The 18,179-nt window shown below is 32.0% G+C and overlaps 1 protein-coding gene across 1 annotated transcript; it reads left to right on the forward strand.

Annotated features, from left to right (window-relative positions):
- Window positions 1-4,112: 4,112 nt before the first annotated feature.
- LOC134685532 (uncharacterized) lies at window positions 4,113-15,842 on the forward strand. Its single transcript, XM_063545292.1, has 9 exons — window positions 4,113-4,164; window positions 4,619-4,740; window positions 8,812-8,936; window positions 9,740-10,170; window positions 12,082-12,135; window positions 12,470-12,608; window positions 12,991-13,106; window positions 13,557-13,629; window positions 15,001-15,842. The coding sequence occupies exons 1-9, from the start codon at window positions 4,135-4,137 to the stop codon at window positions 15,345-15,347; spliced, it is 1,437 nt and encodes a 478-aa protein (XP_063401362.1). The 5' UTR covers window positions 4,113-4,134; the 3' UTR covers window positions 15,348-15,842.
- Window positions 15,843-18,179: the final 2,337 nt, after the last annotated feature.

Genomic DNA, 18,179 nt, shown 5'->3' on the forward strand with positions numbered 1-18,179 from the left:
TACATTACGAAACAAATAACTAAATAATATTAAATGATCAGCATATAATATATTGTTTGTTTATCACAACACTGGTATAATGTAAATGTCTTTTGTATTTCAAAGGAAAGTAGGGTTTGTGTTCCTCAGTCTTTATTTTCATTGTTTTGTTTTTGTTATTTTTCCTTTGATCGATTTTCGTTTTATACATTCATGTCTTTTTTTGGTACCTTTCTAATGTCAGGCCTAATACAACTAATTTTTAATTTAAAATTTGTTGACATTTTGTGTCTGTACACGACTATCCAAAGAATATAACAGGAGAGCGCTCGCTGTCATTTCAACCCCGCCCAATTGTGTTTGTAGGTTCCCAAGTCGGAAGTCTGTATTTCAGCCGTTGTCGTTAGGTTATGTCTGCTATAAGTTTTTTAGTTTATTGTTTAAGGTTTAACATAAACGATGCCACTTTTCTCTCGTTTTAAAACTTTACACTTTATCATGTCGGTGCCTTTTATGTCTTACAATTTGAGTTTTGCTTATTGATAAGAAAGATAAGTGGAAGATTTTCGTATTGTGAAAACCGTTCACCAATCCCATTTTTTGGGGGGAGGGGCAGGTTTTGTTAAAAAAAGAGCTGTCTAGTTTGTTATATGTTCTTGTTTGCATATACCTTTTGACAATATTGCATTTGTTTGTACAGTTTGCATTGATGATATTCCTTTATGAAGTAGTTTGTTATCTTTGTACATATACTTGTATGGAAACTGTTAATAGTTCATTACTGTTTGTAATGTTAATGTTTAAAATAAATAACTGCAATTTTGAATTAGTATTTCCAGAGGTCCATAACTAGACTGCACTTCTGGTATTGCTTATGGTATGTTTTACTTGCACTCATTTTGGCGAACGATATCATTAATAAACTTTAAAAGTGTTCAGTTAACAAACTATCAAAGGGATATTTTTCATTATTCAGTTATTTTTCTTTCGTAGAGTGATTGGATAGGTCCCACACAGTTAAAGTTGTTAAATATATTTCGAATTGTGTAGCTTTTTATTGGTAAAAGATTTTATCTCATAGTTGTTGAAAGGAAAGTGTCACGATTTGAATAAAAGTAGATCGTGTATATATGAAGTAGACATTACACAAATACGACACAAACTCAGTATATAATACATTGATTGTCTATCACAGCTCTGGTTTAATGTTCATGTGTTTTGTATTTCAGATGGAAGGGTTTGGTAGGGTTCGTGTTCCTAAGTCTTTAGTTTCTTTGTTGTGTTTTGTGTACGGTTATTTTTCTTTGGTTTTGTTTTCGTTTTATATCATGGCATGGTCTATTTGTTAACCCTAATGAGTTGTAATATCCTTTTGATATCTTTCGACTATCTTTTTAAAAGTAAAATACAAAATTGAAGTAACAATCGAATTGTACCAAAATCAGTTCATCGATGTAGTTTTACGTGAATAATTGTGTCCTACTATTTTACTGCCTACTATAATATTATAATGCGGGATCCAACCGCTCAAGTGTATATGTCTCTGTTATTTCCCAAGTCTGTAATTCAGTTGTTTTCGTTGGTTGATGTCTGCTTAAAGTTTTTATGTTTATTGTATTAGGCTAAGCATCAACTAATTTCGTTTTCTCGTTTGAATTATTATCATTTTATCACGTCGGTGCCATTTATATCTTACATTATGAGTTTTTCTAATTAATAAGTAAGATAAGTTTTGTGTATTATCAAAAACATTTCTTTGGATTTGTTTTTTGTTTTGTTTTGTTTTGGTAGGGGTTTTTTTATGTGTAGAAGGGGGTTATGAAAAAATGACAGGATTGTGTTTGTTGTCATGGTATAGTAAAAACTACCGTTCGGCCTTCAACAACGAACAATGTTCATACCACATAGTCAGCTACAAAAGGTCCCGAAATCACAAATGTAAAACATTTCAAACGAGAAAACTAACGGCCTAATGCCAGTTACAAAAGGTCCCGAAATCACAAATATAAAACATTTCAAACGAGAAAACTAACGGCCTAATGTCAGCTACAAAAGGTCCCGAAATCACAAATGTAAAACATTTTAAACGAAAAAACTAACGGCCTAATTAATGTACAAAAACAAATATGTAACACAGCAACAAACAACTATCACTGAATTACAGACTCCTGACTTTGGAAAAGCACATACATGCAGAAATCTGTGTGTTTTGCATTGATCAGACTGAGTATTTTTTTTAAATTTTTTTATACGTTTTTTTTTGTGATGCATAAACTGTGAAAATGTTGATAACTTATTATTGTGTTAATGTTTAGAATAAAGAACTAAAAATTTTAATGAGTGTTGATGGTGAGATCATTTCTTTAGCACTGCTATCAAAATTGATATATTAGAAGACATGATTCCGTTGTACCAAGAAAGAAGCACACGATGTTGGTTAAATTCAGTTACAGCTAGTTTCAATAAAGTTACATCAAACAAGTTCTGACTAAATGTGTGTTTTTCTTCTATGCATTGTGTTCAAAATGTCTATGATTGTCAAGTAACCTGATGACCTTGGAATGTTAAAGGTCTACTTTTTAGTTTGCCTTTTACCTACATTTTCCTCATATTTGATATAAAAAAAAAGTATAACATTCAGATTTCACAAAGATTATTTTTTTATGACCCTCAAAAATTAGTTTAATATTCAAAGATTATTTTTGTGGTGTTAGCCTATTGTGTAACACAGACATACTTTTATTCACAGTTTATACATCTTTAAACCCGTTTTTCAGTATGCAGAAAAACCTGTTTATCAAGGTATCAAAACATTATACTATATCTTTTCTTTTTTATTTTATTTTGGAATATACTTTCTAAGGGTAAGCTTGAGTTTTATTAAATATAAAAAAGAAGATGTGGTATGATTGCCAATGAGACAACTATCCACAAAAGACCAAAATGACACAAACATTAACAACTATAAGTCACCGTACGGTCTTCAACAATGAACAAAGCCCATATCGCATAGTCAGCTATAAAAGGCCCCGACAAGATGCTTACTTTTACTTTTGCTTAATTCAAGCAAAATACAAGTCTTTCAACAACGGGTGGTGGGTAAGAAGTGTGTCCAACTAAGTAATTTCAAAATCAGGTTGTGATGTTTCTTACAACTGTAATCAAAATTGGTAGGCTCAGTCTAAAAAAAAAATGGAATTGGCAAACTGTATAATACACCTTGCTTAATAAGTTTTTCGTAAATTTGATAAATATATTAAGAAATTCAGACGCAAACAAGTAGAATATAGATTCTTACGTCTATAAAGTCCTTTCCGCTGCAGAATTAAATATCAAGTCTATAGGTGTGTAGATATTTAATTTGTAAAATATGTGTTTTGTCCTGTGATGTAGGTGTGCAGATATTTAATTTGTAAAATATGTGTTTTGTCCTGTGATGTATAACTCGTGCTCTGTCATACAAACAACATATAATGCGGTTCCATTGATAGGATTGTTCAAACGTGTGTACAAGATCGATCTTATTGTCAAGTAATTTTCATTTTTTAGAACTACACGAGATTTCGGTTGGATTATTTAATTTTTTTTTTGTTTGCCATTATCATTTTTGTTTTTTTTATTTTTACATCGGTTCTATATTGTCATGATGTCATCTTCCTCCTAATATTCGTTCCGTTTTACTTAAAATACCTGTAAGATAGATACTGTTGCACTACCGTCAAATATTTTACTTATAATAGCCACACACACATTGTGATCATAAAAGACTATATATAATGTCATTACACTAAATAGAATATATTTTTTGTACTATTTAGAATTGACATATCTTCTTTTCTCATATATAAGTATATAAGTAATAAATAAAATAAAACAGGTTCTATATTATCATCCTAGTCCATCAGTTTTATATCTACAATACAAGGTAAGTTTGAATGTGTTATTTTATTGCATCTTATGTTTTATTATAGAGATTACTTACAATTATTAACTTAATAACTTTTCATGATTTAAAATATTGTTATCTTATAAATCAATCTTTATCCATTCAAACATTTAAATAAGAATTAAAGTAATTTATCATTTTTTATTCTGTCTATTTCATTGATTCATTTCCCCCTATTTTTAGACCCACCTTTGTGCTATTCACCGAAGATGAAGAAGAAACCCGAGAGAGGACTCAAGGTAATTACATTTACCAACAGAAGAATTACACAAACGTACTATCATTTTCAGATTAAGGTGTTTGTTCCTATTTAATGTTTTCTTGGTAAAATGACAAGTGTTTATATAATTTGACGTTTATAAGATCTATGAGGACAATTGTTATTGTATTTTGCTTCTGTTTGCTATTTCTCTCAATGACAATCTTACCATATCTCTTACTTTAGATGTGGTAAGATTGTCATTGAGAGAAATAGCCAACAGAAGCCAAATACAACTACCAACTGTCCTCGTAGATCTTATAAACGTCAAATTCCTAAACTGGCAAAAAAATGTACTTATTTGCAATAAATGTCTAGCATTTCAATGTGATATGCACAAATTCATATGAAAACGGGACATTGATTTTTTTAACAAGATTTCAAAAATGAAAATAATACTAAGTAGAGTTCATCTATATTTGGTAATGTTTTAGGCTTTGGCTTCTGGTTCTCTTGCTATAACCAGATTCCATACTATATTGGATAAAACAGAGAAACGGTTGGAATTAGAAATACAAAGAGAAAATAGGGCTCCACCTCAGACGTTAGTTGGAAAGTAAGATTAATTCAACATTACAATTTATAATTATGTAATTATGTAAAAGCTGCATGAAATACTAGATCTAATATATATTACTTTATATGTCATGTCATTGTATTATACGATTGTTCTCTGCTGTCTATTCATGATTTATATTATGTAATATATGTTGTTAATTTTCCCATAGCATGTCTATGCTTTTGCAATAACGATTCATTAATTCAACAATACAATTTGTTTATATAACAATACAAATTAAGTGAAATTGAATGTTTATTCTTAACACCTGAAATAGGTTTATTTACTTATACAATCATTATTGGTGTGTATTTAGTTTATCATAATATCTTTGGGCGATTAGATAAGAGGAATAAAGCCAGACGTAATCAGCCACGCCACATAGACCTAATGGAAATTCATTTGTTTAAAACATTTTCTGAGATAAAAATGTTTTATAGGAAAATTGTTTGTTGGTTAAAGTTTTAGTTTATTCTGAATGATAAAATAAAGAACCATTTTTCTCCAACAAATTGAATATCTTTTGAAATGGAAAATACCCGGATCACAATTTGCTTATGTTCGATTGTTATCCCTTTTAGAATGTAAAGTGATCCAAAAGGCAGTTTTAGCATCGAAACTTCCCCTAATGAATATCTTTTTGGATTTCCTCGATGTTCAAATGGGATCTATAAATTCTTAAAACAACATTGCTGCCGTTCGTCTAAGGAAAATGTTGCACTTATACTATTAATATTGTATTATCATTGATAAATTAAAGTTATATTTATGAATTAACTGTTTATAAAACTTTTATTAACGAAACGCACGTCTGGCAAGAAATAAAAAAAATCAATCCTGGTTGCAATATCTGTGATGAGTTGTATTACTAGTTCATTTCCGATTTATACAATTGATAAATCGTTTTGAATGAAAAAAAAAACAATTAAAAGTAAACAGAATAATAAGAGGAAAATTCAAATTCAATCAATAATAAGGAGAGCAATCACACCAAAAACTTATGGTGATTTCTTGTGATGCAAGAATCGGATATTGCTCCACAATTTACACCCGTCGAATTCCGCATTGCAGTTACAAATTCGACAAGCAGATTCATTCGATGATATATATCTCAATGAGAAATTGTGGACGGAAAAATGATTTCAGTATTCGTTCAACAACTTATATGATAATAGTTATCAAAAGTACCAGGATTATAATTTTATACGCCAGACGCGCGTTTCGTCTACATAAGACTCATCAGTGACGCTCAGATCAAAATAGTTAAAAAGCCAAATAAATACAAAGTTGAAGAGCATTGAGGATCCAAAATTCCAAAAAGTTGTGCTAAATACGGCTAAGGTAATCTACTCCTGGGGTAAGAAAATCCTTAGTTTATCGAAAAATTCAAAGTTTTGTAAACAGAAAATTTATAAAAATCACCATATAATTGATATTCATGTCAACACCGAAGTGCTGACTACTGGGCTGGTGATACCCTCGGGGACGAAACGTCCACCAGCAGTGACATCGACCCAGTGGTGTAAATAGTTATCAAAAGTACCAGGATTATAATTTTATACGCCAGACGCGCGTTTCGTCTACATAAGACTCATCAGTGACGCTCAGATCAAAATAGTTAAAAAGCCAAATAAATACAAAGTTGAAGAGCATTGAGGATCCAAAATTCCAAAAAGTTGTGCCAAATACGGCTAAGGTAATCTACTCATGGGGTAAGCCTTGCACACAACAAGTAAACCACTTCATGAATACGGAAAGATGCTTTGATTCTGCATATTAAGTAAAATGTTAATATATAATCTCTAATTAGCTTATGCTTGAATATGCACAAAAATCGATCATATAAACAACACACGTTCAACAGAACTAGTGAAAGACTTGGTTTGATCTAGCTACATTTCCCCCTCGAAATAGACTATTGCTAGCTTATTTAAAAACGGCTTATTATTAGCCAGAGTTATCGTCCCAAATTACAAGATTTGTCAAAGTTTTTGTTCAAATATACGCGAATATTACCTTTCGTAGTCGTGTTCTGAATGATTCAAATGGACTGCTTCCTTATCAAAAGCTAGTTAAATAAGTAATTTTAAGCAAGTTTACGAACATATTAAATACTTCTTATTGAAAACGAAAATTATCGTTTCACTTGTTAGCTATTTAAATTTAACTTATTACCATAGTAAAAAACCTCATTGAGAAAAGCGATATAATTAAAATATTTGTAAACAGTTACACTTATACAGCTTCAGTAGAAAGATAAATAAGTCAACAAATTTCGTTTTATTCAGTGAAATTTGAAATGAAATAGGATGCCTGAAACTTAATAAAATGATTAGAAATTGCTGTCTGTATATATATATATTTATCATATATTTAGTACAAAATACAGCTATTTTGTATATCTAATAAAGGTTCTTTTTTTCAGTCTGTATCACCTACCCTGTATCGCATACCCCGTATCGCATGGCTAAACCCGTATCGCATACCCCGTATCGCATGGTAAAACCCGTATCGCATACTTTTTTTTTTTTTTTAAACTTAAGTCAGTTTTTTGGGGGTTTTTTTTGCTTAAGAATTTTTTTTCTATTAAATTTTTTTTTTTTGTTTTAAATATTAAAAAAAATAAAAAAAAAAAATAGGTCAATTTTTTAATGACGTCATTGTTTGGTATGTAACGTCACGAACATCAAGTTTTTACAACAATTTTTTTGGCACACTAAATGCAACTATAAAAAATACAAAACACTCAATAATACAATAATAAACAAAATATTTTCAAAACAACAGATTGTAAGGTAACCTAGGTGCTTCGTATAAATAATTGAGCAGTTATTTTAAAGCTTTGAAACAAGACAAAAGCAGAACTGAAGGTAACCCAGTGCTATGGATCAGAAAACAGTTCATATAATCAGAGACATATATACACATATATGTGTATATATGTCTCTGATATAATATAAAACTCTTCTGTTGAAATATATGATAAAGCGTATAATACATGGCAAAATCCGTATCACATGCCGTATCACCCTCGACCAATATCATCCCTCGGGCCTAAGGGCCCTCGGGCTGATATTGATGTCTCGGGATGATACGACATATGATACGGATTTTGCCATGTATTATTCTCTATATATATTACGGTTGAAGCTAAATGAAATTATTAGAAATATAGTTATTATTATTATTATTATTTTTTTTTTTTTATATATTTTTTTTTATTAGTTGTTATTTGCTTTGAACTAGCTGTCAGATAACTGCGAGTACTCTCAGATCTGTTCATTGTGTCTTTTTTTTTTGTCGGGATGTACAAGTACCCGGTCACGTCCACTTGTATTTCTGTCCATCTGATGAGTTAAGCCTTTTTCGACTGATTTTATAGTTCGTTCTTATGTTGCACTGTTATACCACTGTCCAAGGTTAGGGGTGGGATCCCGCTAACATGTTTAATCCCGCCACATTATTTATGTATGTGCCTGTCCCAAGTGAAGAGCCTGTAATTCAGTGGTTGTGGTTTGTTTATGTGTTACATATTTGTGTTTCGTTATTTTTTTTATATAAATAAGGCCGTTATAGTTTTCCTCATTGTCATATCAGGGCCTTTTATAGCTGACTATGCGGTATGGGCTTTGCTCATTCTTGAAGGCCGTACGGTGACCTATAGTTGTTACTTTCTGCGTCATTTTGGTCTCTTGTGGACAGTTGTCTCATTGGCAACCCTACCACATCTTCTTTTTTTTTTTTTTTTTATATATGTTTGAAATTCAAAATCCTTCACTTAATGTTACCTTATGATTGATTGAGTGTTGGTTGCTTCCAGTTGCAAATATTTATTGCATGTTCAGGATAGTAACAAGTTAACAAAAATACAAAAGGTAGGTCTTGTAATAGAGGCTTTCCGCCCTGATGATCGGGGAACTGTCACTGGAAAATACGTTGTGCAACAGGCCACCTATTGCCTTATTTAACATAATGATAACAATTGTCATATGACGTTGAGTTACAAACAATCATGCAAAAAAATCAATCAATCGCAATAAATCAGTATTATACATATGTTACTTTCAGAGCACGAAGAAAGGGGGAGCATGTTTTACATAGTAAACAAGTACTCTTCTGTATCATTATCCTGAACGTCATCGACTGTATCCTTGTATTAGGAGAACTCATTCTGGACATGTATTATGTAAAAGGTATAGTATTAACGTAGTATAATAAATATCCTTTTTTTTTCCTGCCAAAACAATTCAATTCCAAATACTAAATGTGTATTCGTTATCACTAAACTTTAACATATATATGAGTGGTTTACTAAGTGAACAATTTGGTTTAACTATTTAATAGTATTGAGTTATTATTCATATTCGTAAAAGTAACTATGCTGTTACGGCGAAATCTAACTGGTCTACTGTAAAATCAGGATTAAAATGAAGTCTTTCCAAAAAAATGCAAGCAAGAGGAATCAGTTGCCGATTTCAGTGCACGGGTGATGTGGGGTTTTTTTTTTTTTGGGGGGGGGGGGGGGGGGCTGCTCGGTTATTTTTTATTAAGTACGTTCGAAAGAGGGAAAACGATTCTAAATACTTGAAAATATTTGAATGTGTTTGAACAGACGATGCAGTCAGTGCCATATAATGTAAGTCCAACTCCTTTTGTGAAAATTGGAGTTTTGTAGTATTGAAGCTGTTCTCGAATAACCACACATTTTAGAGCATCTAGATTTTGAAGTGAGTGAATAGAAGTAATAACCCTGGTCTTACCGGCGTCACCCTGCATGTACATTGAATATTGGCCACTCAACTTTCAGCACGGAACAAACGATTAATTTTATGATTTGTCTTGATTTTAGAATGATAATTACACTTAAGTTTGATATCAAATCAATTCAAAATTAAACAAAATGAAAAATGACAATTGTTGTTTATTTGTATAATAAAACTTGAATCCTCATAACATATATATATATAATGACCCTTGTTGTGTATGTGTATTGCAGGACTTCTTGAATCATCAGAATCTGTAACAAATAACTTCATCATTGATATGAAAGCTCTCCATCCGATGGAATTAGAAGTTGTCGAAATACCGAATGTAAAACCACTGTATTCCAAACTTTTACACGCACATATAGATTGGAGCCATTCTGAAACAAACAAACTACCATCATTAGGTGTAAACTGTAGTCCGGAATCGACAACGACTTCACATCATGTGGTAGAAGCATCCACTCCTCATACGATAGGAAAACGATCTGCAAATGTCCATACTGATACCCACATCAATGGGACCGATATTGAACATGGAAACATTACAAAAGAGGATCATCACGATGGACATGAAGGCGATCATGCACATAGTTTTGAAGAGGAATTAGCGCATGCGTTTCATAAAGCCAGTATTAGTATTTTAGCAATTTTAGCTGCTGAGGTGAATAATTAGAAATCATTTATCTTTAAATGTTATGGGTATTTTGTTGCATTTCATTTGGAAGTATGTGTTAAACGCCACTTTCACCACTATTGCACTATTTCGTAGCTGGTTTGTTTTGTTTGGCGGAGGAAACCGGGGTACTTGGAGACAAACACAAACCTTCGATATTCAAACTCAGTAGCAAGCCTAATCAATTAAGGTTCATCATAACAAATGGACAAATATGGCCGTATTTTCACCTTAAAAACTACTCTGTGTACAGACTTACCTGTGCTGTTTGGAAAGTTTTAATGCCTATCATCCACTAGATATATAAAAGTTAAATGCATTTTGTGTTTAAGAAAGATAAAATCTTTCTTGGTTTTTGATGGGTATTTTTTTCCCCTTTCTGCAGAGGGTGCAAAAATAAACAAAAACCTGAATTACTTTGATACTGTCCACTCACTGACTCAGATAAACTCTTTAACTCACCTGTAGTTGTGAAGATACCTGGGGCCTGTTTTTCAAAAATGTCCTAAGATCGGTCCTAAGAATTTCTTAGGACAGAAGTTAGGATAAAGTTAGGACCGACTTACGACACGTCTCAGCATGCACATCGAAGCTATCTTAGGAATATCTTAGCTAGGACGTCCTAACTGATGTCCTAAGTATTAGCGGAAAAGAAAATACAAACCGAATATTAAAAAAAATAATTATGATATCATATTTTATCAATATTTTTTTTTATTTCAAATATGGTTAATTAGAATCTAATAACTAATATGAAGTTTTAAATTAAAGGTAATAAATATTTTTTGGTAAAATAATTGTACATTTAAACTGTATGAAACAAAACATGACACAAAAATAACAAACTAACTGTAAACAAGATATATAATACGTAAAACTCACAACATGTTTTTAGTGAGTTGAATTCGAAGTGTCACATTTTCATTCATTAACAGTGCAAATGCAAATCTCCTGCATTATTCATATCATTACGGAAAATTCCAACTATTTTTACTACTGCTTTAAAAATAATACGCGTGAAAATGAATAAAAGACGAACTTCGAATCTATCCTAAAGTTAGGATCACCCTAAGACCATCTTAAGACACCTAAATTGGTATCCTAAAGTTAGGACAATTCCTAGGATTTTCCTAAGTTGCGACATGTTTGATAAACCCATTTAGGACTAAGATGCGTCCTAAGTTGGTCTTAAGACACGTCCTGATCCTAAGAGAGCTTCGATAAACAGGCCCCTGGTGTCCATGTCGATTAAGGACACTGAAAACAAAACAAACCGGTTTTTTACCTGAGGGAGCATCTCATAGTTGTACCACAACTTAGTCATTTTTCACACCTTTTGCATGAAGGAAAAAAAATGCCCATCAAAATCCAAAAGAGATTTTATCTTTCTGAAACACAAAATGCATTTAACTTTATTATATCTAGTGGATGCTAGGCATTACAACTTTTCCAACTTTACAGGTAAGTCTGTACTCAGAGTAATTTTTGGCATGTAAATACAGCCATATTTGTCCTTTTGTTATGATGAACCTTAAGATTGAAACAAAAGGCATCTACTCGCGGGATTCGAACTCATAAACTCAGTGTTGACTAGGTAGTGTTGTAGTAGTTCGATTACTAAAACCAGTTGGCCACCGAGACCCCTCAGATTAATATGAAATCATTTGTAAAATTATTGGCCTTCAGAAGTGTCTTGGTTTTTTTTTTTATATATTTGTGTCTATATGTCTGTTTGTCTTCTAGTCTTTGTGTGATTTTAACCATTTCAGTTGCCTTGTCTGTTCAAGAAATGCTTAGTACATTACAATCATTTTACGGCTGTTTATGTTAGTTTATCTTATAAGTAAAAGATACGGTATACCTACATTCAATCCTTAGTATTCATATGTTATTTTTCAGACAATCTGTAAGATATTAGCATATGGGACGAGGTTTTTTGAAAGGAAATTAGAAGTAAGTGCAAAATATATAAGCTGCTCAAAGTGACAAGATTTTATTTTACTGATTGAAAACACCGTACAACACATTCATTGTTTACTATACTAGTGGTTTGCTTTCCGATTTGTCACTGTTCATAATAAATGAAAAAAATAATGCTGGTATAAACATCAGGACGATGACGGTTGTATTTCAAAGATTTGGTCATACAGAACTGTTTTCTCTTCTTTAAAAATCTTTATAGCAGCCATCACAATTTTTCTAAATTGTTTTGTTATTATTAATTTAATATAATCGATAGTGATAATGATAGTCTTAAAGCAATTTGATGTTAATTTGTTTGTTGTAGGTTTTTGACTGTGTAATAGTCTTCGGGTCTTTGTTTGTTGACGTCTATTTCTTGAAGGGTATAAGCGCCTACAAAATACAAGAGTTTGTCATTATCTTGGCATTCCTGGTGCCATGGAGGGTCATTCGAGTAGTAAATAGTAAGTGGATTTTAGTGTTATTTCATGTATAAACAAAGAGTTCATCGAAGTTAAGATACTTAATAAAAATTTGAAAAAAAGTATTTCTATGGACACTGATCTTCAAACTTGACTACAAATTTTGACTTATATTTTTTTTTCATTTTGATGTATTACTCCGGCTGGAGACTACAAGTTGGAAAACAAACTAACATAGCAAGTGTTCAGAAACTCCCAGCATCATTTTTGAAATTTTCATCTCATTGAGGAAATTTCAACTTATTGATGTGAAACTAATAATATATGATATTGTATTCATGGAAGAAATTGACTTGTAATATGAATAATCCATTTTTGAAACAAAAATAAATCTAAAAGATTTGAGCATGTTTTCCATTTTAAGGTTTGGTTGTTGCTGTAATTGATCACGAACACTTCCGGTTGAAACTGCTTTACAAACAGAAAAAGGAAGTATCACATGACCTGAAGAAAACTAAGAGCGAAGTGAAAAATTTACAGGTACGTATCAAAATGTTTATAAATTTATAAAACACACGTTAGGCATAAAACAAAATATGTGTGCTTCCTATTTCCCTTCCTATCCTTTTTATATAGATATAGCCTACCTTAAAGTTTTTTTGGTCTTGTTTCAATAAGCACTGTTAAAGTCGGAAATTATTTCTCTCCATAGACTCCACAATGTAAAAACAAATAGTAAAAGTAAAAACAATTCTCTATTTTTTTCAAAGATGTAATAGGAAACACACATATTAGTTTAGTTGACCTCATGCAAACGTGCATATATGTGACACAAACAAATTGACAGTATCCATTCAAATATTACTTCAAAGATAAATTCGATTGTATCATGTATGAACTTCAAGAACATGCCGATTATGTCCAAATAAACATCAATAAATTATTAATCGGTTCGAACCATGTAACGTCTATGTCAACCTTTTTTTTCAGCAATCATTGGACATTGTAAGGAAACTGGCCAATGAAGCTGGTGTCACCGAACAGAAAATATCTCAACATTTAGGTGAGCTTTGATCTTATGAAATTTAAAACGCAAAAATGTTCAAAACAAATCTCGCTTAAAAGTAAAATTAAGCTCAATGGTAAAGGTAAACAAGCAAAAAACTAAGCTCACATGGGTAGAAAAAAAAGCAATTACTAGGGTCAAGGTTAAAACAAAACAACAACAAAGCTTACAATTGAAGACAACAAGCAAAACAAATCTCAATGTTGAAAAAACCTAAACAATTCTAAGGAAAAGGGTGAAAAAAAGCAAGCAGAACTAAGCTTTTAATGTGAAAGAAAACAAGGAAACATTAGCTAAAATGTGACGAAAAACAAGCAAAACAATGTCAAAAGCAAAGAAAAACAAGCAAAACCAATGTCAAAAGCAAAGGAAAACAAGCAGGACTAAGAATATGGTGAAGGAAAATTAGCAATTATTAGCTAAAAGGAGTAGGTCCGGTAAGACCCTTTTTTGGCCCCAAAATATAACAGTTTTACAAAATTGTTAAAATGTAAACTTTTAGTTATTTATTGGACAGTTGAATGCTTTTGCTACATAAATATGGGCTGTTTTTGACAATACAATGCACATATATCGGGTTGTAGCACCATTACGTCATGCTAAATTACTGAAATCTACAAAATCCTATCATTTTAGTTAAATTTTAGACGGTTTCCCTGTAAAACGAAAGTGGCCGCATTCGTGTTCATCCTTAATATTGAAATGTAAGTTGTATTTTACATTTTTTGACAAAAACCATCTGAAAATTGACGTTTTTTGGCATATTTGAGAGATATTTTGTATTTGAGCTTGAATCGGATCGTTTTTAATGAACAAATCAGTTAAAATCTTTCACTCATACTAATTGAATCAAGTGAAATAGACACTTAAGTGTTTAAAAAGTGGTCAAAATCATTCGTCAGATTAAACTGAAATTTGAGGCCAAAATGAGTCCTAACCGGACCTACTCCTTTGACGAAAAACAAGCAAAACTAAGGTCAAGAACAAAGAAAAACTAGCAAAACTAACATAGCTCAAGGGTGGAAGCTTACGGGTGAAATGAAATGGCAAAATTTAGCTCAAGGGCAAAAAAACAACATCTAAATAGGCTTACGGGTTAAATGAAATAGTAAAACTTAACTCACGGTTGAAAAACGCAAAGCACAATGGTGTTGAAAAAAATCAAAATTAAAGTCTATGGTAAAGACAAAATAAGCAAAATTAAAACCACCAAATTTGTGATATAGTTTAAACAAATGCATAAGCATTTCAAACAACTATGTTCACAACATACCATTCCATGTACTTTAAATTAAAGGAGATGTATTAAGATTTGAAATCAGTTAAAATAGAAGCATCATATGTTAACAATTTGTGTTTTATTCTCAGCTTTCATCAATCAGAACCTTGGAAAATCGAAAAAGAAAGGTATAGGCTTTGGTCATAGTTTTCCCTTATTTCACCATCACCATGGCCATGGCCAACACTCTCCAAAATCTTCACATTCAACCCCTGACATAAAATTACATCTGGATGCAAACAGAAATGGAATTCTCAAAGAGGAAGACGGAGTTATCGAACATGGAAACATTGTATCTAATGGAAATATAACTCTTAATACAATAAGCAGTGAAGTTAACGCAGGTTATGAGTCAGAGAAAGATGATGGTGGCTCTTCACACGACAGCGATGTTGTTATAAATGTTCCCAATGGAGATGCCACTCACCATTTATAAATATGTGTATAATGTATTCAATTGATTTTGGACCATTACAATTATGTATAATAATTTATGATGTAAACATGCTCTCATTTACTTCATTTGAACTCCGGTGGAAATTTGTCTCATTGTCAATCATACCACATCCATTTTTATCATATATATACAACAATAGATTAATTCAAGATTTCTGCTTCTCAGTCGTATCTAGTCGGGTTAGGAATCCGACAGGAGAATAAAATTGAGAACGGAAATGGGGAACGTGTCAAAGAGACAACAACCCGACAAATGAGCATAAAACAGCCGAAAGTTACCAATGGGTCTTCAATGTAGCGAGAAAATCCCGCACACGGAGGCGTGCTTCAGCTGGCTTCTGAACAAAAATGTGTACTAGTTCAGTTATAATGGGCGTCATACTAAACTGCGAGATATATGAATGAACTAAAATTAAAAATCATACAAGACTTACAAAGACCAGAAGCTCCTGACTTGGGATAGGCGCCGAAATGCGGGGGGGGGGGGGGGGGGGGGGGGGGGGGTTAAACATGTTTTGTGACATCTCAACCGTTCCCTATATCTCTAGCCAATGTAAAAACACAATCGCACAGCAATATACGCACAGCTAAACTCAGTTTAAAAAGGTCCGAGTCCGATGTCAGAGTAGGTAACCAAAGAAACTAAACAAAACAAAATTACAATGATTCATAAATTAACAAAGAATGGATTGGGCGTTGATTAGCCCCTCAAAATGTAGATTTATTTTGAATTTTATAGAGACCAAAACAGGCTATGTTAACATAATGCAAACTTCAAATCAATGGAGATAACCGGTTTAAATTATAAATTATTGGACAAAGCATATTGTTCCAGATACAGGTATTTATATATATTACTCGCGGCATCATTCCTTGTTAAAAATCTTGACTACTAAAACTTTGCAGTAGCATTTTACAAATACCCCTTGCAGTGATAGCTGTATGGTGTATGTAGATGTGTGGAATGGTTGTCCTTATGTTATTTTTCAGATCCGAACCCGTGTTACTCCGATTTAATTGTCTTTCAAATGTGTTGAACCACTGCAAAATAACGGTTGCAAAATATGGGATTTGTTGCCGTTTTGTATATATTATGTATTATAAGACTCTCCTTATACTTCACCTAGTGATGATTATGTTCGATGTGCAGGATTCCATGTCTGACGATTTTTTTCGTTCGCTTCGCCGTAATTAAAAGTATAAACATAGGTACCAGTGTATACCAACCTTAGATACCAACTCGGTAAGACTGGGTTGTTTTTAGTATCTTAAAATGTTGTCAATATTTTGCGCTTCATGTAAGCAAGGATTTGTATGTATAGTAACTATAAAAATCATTGATGTAAGTTTTTTTTCTTTTTCTTATTGGATGAAGATATTTGTTTTTATTATGTTTTGTTATTGTTTTTTTTTATTGAAATCATTATTTACTTTTTCTTTATGTTTAATTATATCTCACAAAATAGCATTCAGTTATCCATATTTACTGCTTATATATACGATCGTTTCATCATTGTATATCATCTTTTTACATATTAAAAAATCTTTTTAACAAAACTTACTTTTATAAATTGTTATTTTGGATGGAGACTTGTCTCATTGTCACTCATACCGCATCTTCCTATATCTATAATTAATGTTGCTTGCCAAAATTACACAAAGTAGACATATTTAAGGATATAGATTCTGTCCTGCTTGATAGTAATAATAACATTTGTTTGGAACAATTTCTCGACTACATGGGATGCATAGATACACTGATACGTCTGTAGGATTGTGTTTGCTACACTGGCACTTCTGTATGGCTATGTTGCTACACTGTCATGCCTGTATGGCTGTGTGATATACACGGTCACGTCTGTATTGCTGGTTTGGGATACACTGGCACCTTTGTATGTCTGTTCGGGATGCACTAATACACTGTCACGTCTGTTTGATTGTGTGGGATGCATACATACACTACCACGTCCGTTTAACTGTTTAACTGTTTTTGGATTCATAACTGTACGTTTAACCAGGGATGTATATATATCTATAAAAGTCCTTGGTTTAACTTTTCAAATACACAACATTGGGGACATTTACCCTAAGATACCTAATTAGGGATTAAATTTACTGTTATCAAATGGCAGATTTGGCGTTGTAAATGTGATGTCCATAACATACATGATAAATTGGCCATTGCATACAGGATATCTAGACTATAAAATACATACACGATATTGAATCATACTCTTTACAGCATATATAAACCAATACATACATGATATATTGACTTTTACATATTACAGGATAACTTGGTTATGCATACAGGACATCTTTGGAGTTAAGGATGACGTCCATTATCACTCAACTATGGTATACATATTAGGGGTCAGCTGAAGGACTCTTCTAGGTACAGGAGTTTCTCGATATATTGAAGACCTATTGGTGGCCTTCTGCTGTTGTCTGCCCTATGGTCGGGTTGTTGTCTCTTTGACACATTCCCCATTTCCATTCTCAATTTTATTTTATGATACCTGTCCTGGACCATTACAAAAAAGCTTTCAACCATTCAGTAATGATGATTTCTGTAGCATGACCTAAAATATTTATTGTTCATTACATACAGAATATCTTGTTTATACATACCTTTGAATAGAAACATGATATTGCGACCATTAAATCGATATATATATAAAGGGATATCTTTACCATCATACAACTACATAAAGTATATGTTGAATATCACGTTAGGATATTTTAATCAATTTCAGTTGATGCCTTGACTATTATATATGTAGGATATTGAATCATTCTACACATGATAGCT

The sequence above is a fragment of the Mytilus trossulus genome, chromosome 9, assembly GCF_036588685.1.
Source record: "Mytilus trossulus isolate FHL-02 chromosome 9, PNRI_Mtr1.1.1.hap1, whole genome shotgun sequence".
NCBI lineage: Eukaryota > Metazoa > Mollusca > Bivalvia > Mytilida > Mytilidae > Mytilus > Mytilus trossulus.

What these genes read in the sequence shown, in the direction of transcription:
- LOC134685532 (XM_063545292.1), top strand. Translation starts at nt 4,135, where the DNA reads ATGAAGAAGAAACCCGAGAGAGGACTCAAG. An exon ending in GGTCATTCGAGTAGTAAATA is followed by an intron (nt 12,609 to 12,990) that starts GTAAGTGGATTT and finishes TTCCATTTTAAG; the next exon opens with GTTTGGTTGTTGCTGTAATT. An exon ending in GAAAATATCTCAACATTTAG is followed by an intron (nt 13,630 to 15,000) that starts GTGAGCTTTGAT and finishes TTTTATTCTCAG; the next exon opens with CTTTCATCAATCAGAACCTT.